The sequence below is a fragment of the Pleuronectes platessa genome, chromosome 5 (genome assembly GCF_947347685.1).
Source record: "Pleuronectes platessa chromosome 5, fPlePla1.1, whole genome shotgun sequence".
NCBI lineage: Eukaryota > Metazoa > Chordata > Actinopteri > Pleuronectiformes > Pleuronectidae > Pleuronectes > Pleuronectes platessa.
In genome coordinates, this window is record NC_070630.1 from 6810053 (window position 1) to 6822571 (window position 12519).

The 12519-nt window shown below is 42.5% G+C and overlaps 1 protein-coding gene across 2 annotated transcripts in view; it reads right to left on the reverse strand.

Annotated features, from left to right (window-relative positions):
* Positions 1-7936: 7936 nt before the first annotated feature.
* Positions 7937-12519, reverse strand: part of nectin3a (nectin cell adhesion molecule 3a) — a 30215-nt gene continuing 25632 nt past the window's right edge. For both annotated transcript variants that reach the window (XM_053422959.1, XM_053422958.1), the window contains exon 6: positions 7937-12075. In XM_053422959.1, the coding sequence (XP_053278934.1) occupies positions 11420-12075 (656 nt within the window). In that variant the 3' untranslated portion in view covers positions 7937-11419. The remainder of the gene's footprint in view (positions 12076-12519) is intronic.

Sequence of the window (12519 nt, forward strand, 5' to 3'; positions counted from 1 at the left end):
AGCAGATTAACCCTCCAGGGGCCTCTGGTGCAGAAATATAAGGTGGGTCCCTGGGTCTTGTGTACGTATAATTAGTTTATGGAAACTTGACGAAGCCTAGCAACACTAACTCCCAACCGTAGCATTGACAGAAACTGCACTTTGAGACTAATGCACTCTGGCTTGTGGCCTCTGACAAGGTAAGGAAAACATCTCAATAAGATGAGTATAAGATGAATAACAATAATCAAGTGTTAATAAACAAATTGAGTGGTTGCCTGGTCAACCCAATAAAAGGAAAAGGAAGATAAAATACAGTGAATGAAAAAAAAGTGATTGTCAAGTGAAATAAAAACAGGAATTAAACATAAAAGTCTTTATATCATTTGTTTATGTTGCCTTCTTGTTGAGAGCTTTCCACAATCCAGTCCATGTTATACATTTCTTATGTAAATGCACTCTGTTACCAAATATATATATATATAATGTTTTTGTCTGTGATTTTGAATATTTGTATATGTAGAATTTTCAGATTATAAAGCCTTTTAATGTTTTGCATGTACTTCAATAAGTGAAATGAAGAATCACTTTAAAATGTCTCGTGGATAAAATTTTGAAATACAATTGAAACAAAAATAAAAACTTAAAAAATAAAAGATTCATTGAGTAAACAAAAAATCAGGTATTGAAATAACTTGTCGATATGAGTCATGAATTCAACGTGGCTGAACCCACAGTGATGCATACGGGTCTCTATCTGCTTCAGATATGTGACAGCTGTCAGGTTCTGCAGTAAATCAGACCTATAAACCAGTTATGTTAAGGCCGCTCTGATGTAGTCGTAACAAAAGAGCACATGTCCAGACGGTAAGCCCGAGCACCAGTGATACATCATCCCGACAAACAGCTGAGTGTGACAGGCTCATCTGTCCCAGTCAGGAGTCGTCTGCCCGTCAGATAAAAGACCGAAGAGGAAGCAAATCAGAGCCCAACAGATGATCAGACATTATAAAACACTCACTGATTTGTGATAGATTGAACCTGTAGGTGTCCAACGTGAGGTTGACTTCCATGACCACTCATCTGCTCCACTCAAGGATTAAGAACCAACAACAACAACAGCCTGGAGGTGGTCCGCCGGCTGGGTGAGCTCCGACACCGAGGCGGGCAACGGTCACATGACGAGCACCGTCACATGCACAAACACACACAGTTGGTGGTAGCAGGGCTGTCAGACTGCACGCACACCACCGGGTCCAGCTGTTTACAGGAAGCATGCGGAGGGCGTCTGGCCAGTCGGATTAAGTGCCACGTCTTGGGCCTTGTGGAGGTCAGAGACTGACGGACGCAAGCAGGTGAAAGAAATGGAGCTTTGGCACTAAAAATACAATAGTGGACGCAGAGAGAAGCAGACGGACAGACATACTGACAGACAGACAGACAGAAGTCCCTGAACGTGATAGATGGTGAAATTCTTCTGTGATGTAACAACTTTTTTTTGTAGCAACTCCAACGGCACAGCTCTGTACGGACGGTGGTGTTGGTCTGTCAGTCCACAACTTCTGTTCAAACTGAAATACTTCAACAGCTCTCTGACGGACTGCTTTGACATTTTGTTCAAACATTCATGCTCCCCAGAGTTTGAACCTTAGGGACATTGGTGAATCCCCAGACTTTTCCCCTAGCGCCACCATGAGGTTGAAATTTTTTCTTTTAGAGTGAAATATCCTGATAACGATTGGATGGATTGGTAGGAAGTTCCCTACAGATGATAAAGGTTCTGGGAAATCACCATGAAAACCGTGAGTCAAAGATTTCACAATAAAGTATTTCAACATCCTCGAACTAAATTTTCAAATCTTGTTCTGGCATTCATGGTTTCCCAGAGTATGAATCTTTAAGACTTTGGTCGTCCTCAGACTTTCTCTCCAACACAACAATGGGATTGAGATATTTTATTTATCAACAACAACTGGATGGATTGGTGTGAAACTTCCTAAGGATAATCAAAGTGTTTAGGAATCATCAAGACAACTGTAAGCTACAGTGAAGTGTCTCAACATCTACTGAATGGATTCTCAAATCGTGTTCAGACATTCTTTTATTGATCAGTGACTTTCCCTCCACTTTCACGAGCAGGTTGACATACTTGGTCCAGAGCAACATTAAATGGCTGCCATGAAGTATTGTGTCACACAGGAAGAATCATTGGGACTCTGCATGGGTCCTGATGTTTCCTCTCTCACCACCATTTGGTTAACATATTAGCTTTTTATTGAAATACAACCCCCACGGACCCCATTCAGACTTTCACATCTTCTGAGTCTGGAAATGGGCAGAACAATGACTGCAGAGCCTCACACCGTGGAAAAAAACATCTACTGACAAATTACAGTAATAAATACACACTGTGCTTACGTACATATTATAATCACATTTAAAGCACTATTTCCACTCTGCGCCATATATGCTTGTTTACAATGTACATAAACTATTTCAATAAGTATATAGATAGTTGTGTGTCTATTTTGTACATTATTGCTCATTAATACATTTGAATGTATATAAACATTATATACTGTACCTTCATTCAGCTTTGCAGCCCTGGTCCTTCGCTGCCCGGCTCTTTACATTGAGCGCAGCAGTAAAGACTGAAGTCACATTCCTCGTGTCTGTGCACATACTTGGACAATAAAGCTGATTCTGATTCAGCTCTTCGGTGGATTACTCTGAAATTTGATCCAGGTGTTCATTATGACTTTTCATCGAGCGTCGCCACCATCGGGGAAACATTTAAATCAGCTGTACTTTGCGTTTAGTGCTAATTAGCAAATGTAACATGCACAAACTATGAGGATGAATCTGGTAAACATTAGACATGGTTGCCATCAGCATGTTGGTATTTTTAATGCATACACTGTATGTTAGCAAGACTCTTTCTCTTGTTGTGTGCAGAATGTAAACTTCCTGCACACATCCTGCACAGAGATGGTCCTGTGCAGTCATATTTCACTCCGTCCCATTCAATTGTGTGTTGTTGTTTCCTTTCTTTATACCCCTATGGACATTTCCCAGGGAGCACTGCATTGTTTTGCGGGGATTAAAATTCACTGAAGATTATATCTGCCTCAGCACTGCAGAACAATGCAGAGGGACGTGGGGGTCTCCCTGTCACGGCCCAGTAAGACAGATGCCCACCCATTCTGATCAGAGCCTGTGTTATGCCATGAGCCCAATTAGAGGCTAATCCATAAGAAAAACTCTGAGCCTCGTATGTAAAACCATGGAACTGTCTGCCCTCTGCACTTAAACATGTGTGTGATTTTTGTTGTCTTTAAAAGTGCCTGTTACAATGTGGCAGCGATGGTCAGTGTGCCAAAGGGAAGAGGGACTCTCAGGATATTTTCTCACCGTCCACATGATCCAATCTGTATGTTTATACTATACCTTACTTATTAGACCCCAGGGAAAACCACTCCATCATCCCCGGTTTAATTTTATATTGTGCAATGAGATATGCTGCTCTCAGTACTTTTCTCTAAACTGTCTCTGGAAAACTTTCTGAGTCAGCAAATACAAACTCCTCTTAAGGCTTCAGAGCAGCAAACTTTTCCGTGGCAGCGGAGCAGGCTGGGAACAGCTCGCACGCAGGATCTCCTCCGTGAATGGACCTCAGTGCAATCTAGAGTAACAATGTGGCTCATTGATGAAAAACCTTTATTGTCTTTGCTCGTGGTCCCGTCGGAGTCGCCGCACAAAAGGGGGTTTGTCCCAGTGCCCAACCTCTCGTCTTTGTCGGAGGTACTCCCCCCTTATAAATCAATACAACGGCTTAAAGGTGAGACGGACAAGAGGATGTTTCGCATAAAGACAAAACATTTCACCCTGAAGTTTTGTTTTGATCAGCGAAACTGGTTAATCTTCACTTTCCTATGAGGAATGCTGCACAGGCAGAGTTTTCAGGGATCAACACTGCAGCTTCCAACAGATTGAGACTGTTTACGTTACGACTGTCGTGTCGGTGGTAAACTGCATTCAATGCTCCATTGTGCTTCACAATGAAAAGCTGCTCTTGTGGCCTATGCATGAATCACACAAGGAGAGTGAAACAGCAGAAGTCTACGAAACAGACCTGAGGCCACAGGCTTTTTGTTTGTTTTCAATTCAATACAATTTTATTTGTGTAGTGCCAAGTCATAATATACATTATCTCAAGGCACTTTAGTTATTAAGGTCGAAAACCAACAGTTGCCACAATGAGCAGCACTTTGCCGACTGTTTAAAAATAATGAATGTAACAAGTAGAGAATTAAAAGAAACAGACAGAAAAAATTTAATGTGGTGTGTGAGTCTTAATCTGAGGTCCTTTTCATAGATGCCTGAAATCTGAAATCGGATCACACAATTTTCCTAAGCAGGAGTTGTCGTTGGGAAATTGTCGAAGTTTCCAAATGCCTCTTTAAAAATCGTGCAATAGAGCACGATTGTTATTATCCGGCAAATCTAAATTCAGACTGGACTTTTCTTTAAGCTCTGCTTTGGTCTCCACCAACACCTGAGGGCAATATCCGGCTCCACCATGTCACCTACACCTAGATCTTGGATCATAGGCTGTAGGACAGCTCCTCAGAAGTGAAGCCAAAACTTCTTGTTTGCCCTCTGTAGTAAAGGTCGTAAATCCTGCCTCCCCCATGTTAGCAGATGGCACAAGGGGTCAAACTAAAAAGTCTGATAACATCGGACTCATGTAAGTTTAAGTGTTGATATTTCCAGTAAGTATTAAACATCTTGATTGAGACTGACTGAGCATGTGGATCGGTAGTTACTCAGAGTCTCCACTACAAAATCACTCCTGCACAGACTCTGGCTCCAAGTGATCCCTGTATCCACGGTATTTTGGCTTCATTTTCCCTTTGAGACCAACTTTCCTTTTTACTCTGTTTTGGTCTCCACCGAAACCAGGGGGGAGTATTTGGCTCTCTATATTCTTTGGATAACGGAGTTTTCTTTTGACTGCAGCAGCCAAAAACTATAGGAAACAGTGAGTGAGAAGTAAAACAGTGAAGTGAAGGCTGGAACCACATTAAACAGCTGCACAGATCTGAGAGGAACTGAGAGGAACTGCAGAGTCGGGTGACAACTCTCTGTGGGTTCCTCACTACATGCGACACCTTCCACATACAAGTCGCCATCGATCTATTGTCAATATGAGACTATTGATCAGAGCAGCTTTGGGTTGAAGCGATGAGAGGGACCTGGCTGTGTGATTGTTTCATCAGCGGACAATACAACACAATTAGCTTCGGTCTATTCTCTTGAATAAAGAGGCAACATCAACACCAGCTTATGACTAACAGAGGCCGCAGACAGTTTTTCCCCAGTGTCTCAGCTGCAGGTGGCTGCTGCCTTGAAGCCTCACACACTTCACACCAGGGAGAGGGCCAGCGAGACCGCAGGCCATGTGACAACATTTTTGTTGTAACTGCTCCGCACTCTCCCACCCTCTGCAGCATTTCATTATTTCCGAACCCATGAGCTCAAACAATTTGTCTGTTCAGCTCAGTCAGCTGTGGCCTTTGATGTGAGCTCCCCGGTGCTGCGGCCGTGTTCATTAGCTAACAATCAGTGTTTCTGGAGAGGAGCAGGAGAGTGGGAGCACAAAGTGGATGTTGCCAACTCTGTTTTCCTCAGTCCGGATTAATAAATCAAGACGAGTAACAAAGGAAAACAAAGAAAGAAAGAAAGAAGAATAGTTCCTAAAGGTTAGAGTTTGATGCCGCAGAACTTCTTTGGGTGGGGTCTTTAGAGAATGTAGAAAAGGAACCGCTGCTGTTTAACGAGGTAACAAAACTAAACGCATTTGCTGACAGATTCATTAAGTGTGAAAAAATGCCCCCTCGCAGCCATCTGCCAAAAACTTAAGAAAGGAAAAAGGAGCGGTAACACAAGCCCACCAACACAGCGTTATTTACCCACAGCGCCTGCACAAACATGCAGACGGCAGCAGTGATGGATTAGGCCGAGGTTACCCCAGCCATGTTAATAGAGTGAGTGCTTTCAGGCTGGGAGGACATGGATGCTGAAGTGATGAAAGTGAAGTCCAAGAAGGGAGATTTCTGCCCAACATACCTGAGAGGATTAAGTATCTGGTTTCTCCTCCTGCTCCTAATCTGGACCAGAGGGGACAATTGTCCCCCGGGTGCAAAACAACAAATATTTATAGTGTGTGCCACCTCCAAAGCCAGGTTAACACTGGGAATTAAACTGAGCCACTTAAGAGCGAGAGGGCCTGGATTAGAGATGCCATCGTAAATTCCTTTGTAAATGTTTTGAGGGCATTATTTAGGTTTGAGAAGTTCAGCCAAGAAGTAAGTGCCACGTCTTACCCTCTGAGGACAGATGGGTGACGGGAAGGAGATGTGGGTGGTCAGTTACCTTCCAGTCGATGCAGGTGTGACAAAGACCCTCTGTGATGAAGAGGGTGCTGAGTTAGACAGGACGGAGAGTTGTGTGAAATGGATCAGTTGCTGACTATCACAGGTGTGGACAGTGGAGGAGGCTGAAGGTGACAGAGACTGATGGTCATTGGCCTCATAAGTGACTCCTCGACCTCATGAGGGGGGGAAACATCTCTCTGAAAAACACTTATCGATGAAAAACAGAAAATGCTGGACCGGCTCTGGTCATTTTACTTAATCAATCATCTAGTGTCTTCTTCTTTGTTTTGAAAAAGTCCACAATCCAAAGATATTCAGATACTAGATTAGATCATAATGTAAAAAAGTAGCTAATCAGCATTTGAGAGACACAGAAATAACCATGTTTTTGTATATATTCATAAAATAAGATTTAAACCAGATATCACACCATGTTGTTCTTGTTATATGTCTGGTGGAAGATTTGGAATTTGATAGAAAATATATATAAGAAAAAAATATATATTAAATATATATTACAATAAATACTTAAAACTGATAAAAGTGTGTCGCCTGGTTAAGATATATATACTATTAAAAAATAATCTCCGGAATTTCTGTCAGGCTGTTTGCATCCAGTCGAGCCAAAGCTAATTTAATAACAATAAAAAATAGAAAAATAAATAAACTTTCAACCAAATCCTGTGGCCATTATTCACTGACATTTAATCATTTTACTCAGATAACTGTTGTTACTAAGTGGTGGTTATCACAAGAACAAACTTAAAAGTAAACCTAATATTAAGCTTTTTGTCAAACTGCTTATTGATTCATTGATTGATTGGTTCACTTCTACACTCATGGCTGTCAATGAAATCCTGACTGTGAAACAATTAACGTTAGTTTCACCTTAGTTTTAGATGTCACCTCAACGTCCTTCAGTAGCCTCTCTGGAAATTTAGTTTGTGTCACATGATCTTCCGGAGTTTGCCGGTTATGGAAATTGTTGACATTCAAATTAAATGTTTCCACTTTTTTAAGAATTTCTTCCTCCATGTTGTTGTTGAGAGTTGATGAACTCAGAAAAAACAGAATGAAACAAACAATCTCACAACAATGTCCCTTTAATGTGTTTTCTGCAGGTTTCGATTAAGTCACTAAACAGACTCTCAGTAGAAATGAGGACGACTGTGTCATTGGGACTAATAAATGCATCTTAATCTTAATGCATCTTAAACTGTATAAACTACAGAGAAATAAACAACTACAGATGCACAGCAACTGTATCTGCAGAGAATGATCTGATGAAAAGCTCCAGAACAGACAGGTACAGCTTCAAAGGTCTAGAAGTAACTAAATGTTTTAATAATAGAGAAAACAGGAGCTACAGCCAAACTGAACATGTAGAATCCAACAGTGAAAGTGATTTTCATCAATAACAATAAAGTAAAATACTGAGACGCTGAAGGTGTTTGTGTCATTCTCAGTGTTTTGTGTGTAGTAAATCAAAAATCATCTGAAAGCAGAGTTCCAGGACACGGTTGAGAGCAATAATGGTCTTTTATTGCAAACAGAAGGAACAAAATACAAGCTACTGCACTTTCATCTCTGATTCCTGTGAGACATCGATCATTCAACCTACAACATACAAAAAACAATTGGTCAGAAACGCTCGAGAACAAACGGAGAGATGCAGTGAAAACAGGATCGCCCTCTACGTTAGCATGAGACACTCCTCGGACGCTTTTAACATGAACTAATACTCTGTGAAAATTACAGACCTCATACAAAAAATAAGATTTCATTTCAATAATAATAATAAAAAAAACAGCCAGCTTATTTACAGGATAATAATATTTTCTTTGAATCTGGCTTGCCTCATTTCCCAGTGAAACTCATCTTTTTTATTTTCTCAGTAACCGACTTGTTACACGTGTCCTTTCAAAGTGTATAAGGCATGACAATCAACCTTTTGTCTGATCTGATGCTTCGATAACAGAAAAACCTAAAATATCAAAGTTCACTGATGTTAACGACGTGAAATCCTTTCTGTAATTGTCTTTTGTTTTCTTTTAAAGTTTCTGTGCATTGCTCAGCCCTTCTAAGGCACCGACTATTCAGTAGGGGAGTCCAGAACAAACTGTACACAAACATAGAAAAATCAAACCGAGAGGACTGCTAATCCTACGCTAACCTATTAGCCGTATGTACATGAATATAAACAGAAGTGATGAGAAATAATGATCGCGGTGGGCAGCGAATAACTTAATTTACATGCAACCGGTCGATCGAAACTCATTCAAAAGGAACATTCGTCGCTTCAGCTCGTTTTTGCTTTAGTTTTCGGAGATCAAGTCGAGTGGACAGCTACGAATCAGCCCCCCCTTTGAGAAAAGAATAACGTGTACATGCAGGAAAGGATGTGCAGAGTATCACAGAGTCAAAGCACTTTCGTTGCCGAGTGCGATGAAAGAGAGAGAGAGAAACAGAGTTAATTAAAAAGCTGAAGGTTTGAGGTGAGGACAGCGCTTTGACTCTGGCCGCAGTGGCAGATGTGTGGCGGACAAGCGTGTGCGTGCGTGTGTGTGTGTGACGATGAGAGCGAGAGCGAGCTGCACAGATTAAAGTGGTTTATTCTCAGACATCTAAACCTTCCACCAAAGCCCTGGCATGGGAAAACATGGGTGGAGAAGGGTTAAAAAAGAAAGTGCACCCACAGTCTATAAAACCCCAATAAGAAAGACGGAGACCTCAAAATATACCCGACCCCCTCCCGTCCCGATCTCACTATTACACACATATATATGGTTCCAACGAACACCGTGATTGATTGAACGGGGATGTTTCCAAAAAGGGTAGGTTTGCTCTTTCATGTGAGGATTTAGCAGAAGCTGCTTTGATCCACGTGTCGTTCCTGAAAGAAAAGAATATCTCCAAAGTGGAAAAGTGAGAGGTGGCATCACGCAGCGAGCGATGAGATCACTCATGATGTCAACGCTTTTGTTTCAGCTCGATGTGGCCGTGGATAGTTGTTTGTAAAGGAAAAGGAGAAAAACTACATATGAATCCCTCGGGGAGCCGTTGGAGCAGCAGCTCTACCCTAGGTGGTTTCTTAAAGCACTTTTTTTTCTCCCTCATGGATTGAGTTTCTAGTTTCCATGATTGCTGTGCATCCTCCGAGGAGCCAAACCCCAACACTAAATCCTGTTCTGTGATCAGAGGTGACGTCAGACCCTCTCAATGTTTCCAATGTATTTGAATATACTTCAAACTCCTCCAAACTAAAGCCCAAGTCTGACTCTGTGTGTCTCTTCTTTCTTTTTCTCCTTCAATAAGTTTCACTTCTTTGCTTCTTTACCCCCGTGAATCACGGCTGTGGCGTGTCGAGCGGCAGCAGTGAAGCTGTTGGTGGTTTATGGAGCCACATAATGTTGGATGATGACAGCTGCTGTAGTCCCAGCTGGTATTTATAACACTTTGCTTTGATCCCCTGCTTAAATAAAAAGCTATAATGACCAATTGGTGTTAGTTTTGCAGTCAGAGCCCGGAGGATAAGAAGGAAGGGAAAATGGAGAAGACAGAGATGCAGCCTGTTATCATGGATAAGTGGAGAACGCCAAGGCCCAGTCGGCTTCTTCTGAACTTTGCTGACAAGAGTAATAAGAGTTGTGCTATTTTACTGCGAGAAAGTGGCTGCAGGAAGACATGTCAATACTGATAAGTGTATTTGATTAATGTTATAATTACATTTTCATTGATTTTTGATGCTATCTGTGCTCGACACTTTCTCTACAGCAGCAATTTAATGTGTCTACATTCAGTAATCCTCTATGAAGTTGTATTTGTTGGTGGAGGCTGCAGCTGAATTCAGCTTCACTACCTGAACACAAGTGATCAATAGAAAAACAATGCATCAATGAAACCCAACTCAAATACATCAGCTACTTTTTTGTCTCTACAAAAACAAGGAGCTGCATTAAGTTACTGCTGCTGCAACACACACATCCTCCTGCCGCTGCTTCACATTACATGTATTCATCTGACGTAACATGCAGTGGCTCTTATTGTGAAACAGCCACAGGAAGCACAAGTGTTAGCACTAACTGCGATTATTCATCGACCATGCATTTGTAAAATGAAAAAAAAAAAGAGAAAAAAAAGGGATTTCCAGCATTTTCAGTCATTTCTCTGTAAGGCAACTTTGTTCTGTCCTGTTTTTTTTGTGTGGAGAAAGAAATCAGATCACAGTTGCATTTTTCAAAGAACAGTTCATCAAAACAACATGAGTTTGTCTGAAAGTAGAGTTACTTTGACTGGGAGTGACCTCTCTCTCTGTCAGGTGACACAGTTACCACTTCATGGATCATTTACAGAAGATATTCAATGTTTTTTTTGGTAATGTCTCATCTTTCTTTTACCGCAGTACAACGCCCGTGTAATTCTCCCTTTTAATCATGTGACTTTCCCTTTAGCTTGATGATACATGTTTGTTTTTCGGAAAAAAAGAAAAACCATGCAATAGAATTTGCTGTAAATACTGGTTGCGGCCACGAACATATCACCCGTGTGAAAACGCTGTCGACAGACCACTTTTTCGAAATGCCACAGAAGATGTGAGGTTTTACGGGAGCAGAGCTGGGTCAGTCAGGGATATAAATATTTCAATAACGAGGGTTTGAACACCTGACCAGTGATCTGATGCCAACACAAACAGGCAGAATACAAAACCTCAGTCAGATCAGTTCAAACTTCTCTGAATGTCAAAGCCTCTGAGGACTGCGCAGTCCAGCGTATTTGTAGATCCGTGAAAAGCTACAAAAGTGTAATACAATCCCAACACACCCTTAAGGTGAAGTGTTTACAATCAAGGCTGAGCAGTATTGATAGAAGAGCTTAAATGTGAAACTCAGCAGAGACACTTTATTCATCCTGTAACTGAAATGACACAACTTTTGATCTTTTCTCCGTCCTGTGTTAGATTATCCTCAGTCATTTGTCAGTTTGTTGTTCCTTTGCTCCTTCGCTCAAACGTACCACTCCCGGCGTGAGATCACCGATCCGTCCATGTGGGCCACATAGTCGCTGTCTGTACCATTGTCATAGCAGTCCTCCGGTATGTAGGGGGAGCCGTTGTTCACTATGGGGCTGTGCACGGGAGGCCCGCAGGGGTGCATGTTTTGGGTGTTGTAGATATCGGGGTAGTAGTTTCCCTCCTTGAGGCCCCTGTGGACATCTCCCTTGTCAGACCAGTCGTCCCTATCCTTGCGCTCAGGGGTGTAGTCAGGGTAAATGATGTCTCCACCCAGTTTGGGTTTCAGCTCCTGGCTGCCCTTGCTGGTCTTGTCCCCGTAGACCTCCTGCAGCTCATGTGGCTGCAGCACATCCAGCTGCGACTCCTTCTGCATGTCCGAGGGTCCCAGGTACTGCTTGGTGTAGTAGTCGCCCCTGAAGGTTCTGCGCTGGCGCATATAACATGCCCCACCCAGGATCAGCAGGAGGATCAGGAACAGAACTCCACCCACTGCCCCGCCTATGATGGTACCCAGGCTGCTGTCGGTTAAGGACGCCAGGGTCGGGGACGTGAACAGGGCTCTCTGCTGGTCCGCAGCAGTGCCGGGTCCAGAGGTGTCGTGGAGCCGGGATGCAGTGGTGCTGGGGGCTGCAGTGGTGGGGGGAGGATCTACAGAGTGAACATGTGATAAAAGTATTAAAGACAGAGAGAACGGATGGCAGAAATTATAAACTGATCGGCAGACTGCACTTAATGTTCTGTAACGACTGACAAAGCAAGTGCGAATGGTTTTCAGATGAATTTATGACGTCACTGCTCAGTATGAGAGCAGAGACATGTCTCCCCCGAGACCAGAGAATCTGTTGAAAGCTGCGCTGCAGAGCAAAAAGGAGAGAATGAGAGAAGCAGAAAGAGGTTAAGTGCTAAATGTCAGTGTGAGCATAAGAGAGAGACACAGGGAGGAGGACAGAGGACATGCACTCATGAGCATTTGAGCGGTGGTGATCACCCCTCCCCCTCTCTATCTCTCTAAACCGTGCAGTGGGGAAGTCATGTGAGAAGATGCAACGCCGTGTGATCGATGTGAGGTTCCTGAATCTGATTTGTCCTCCT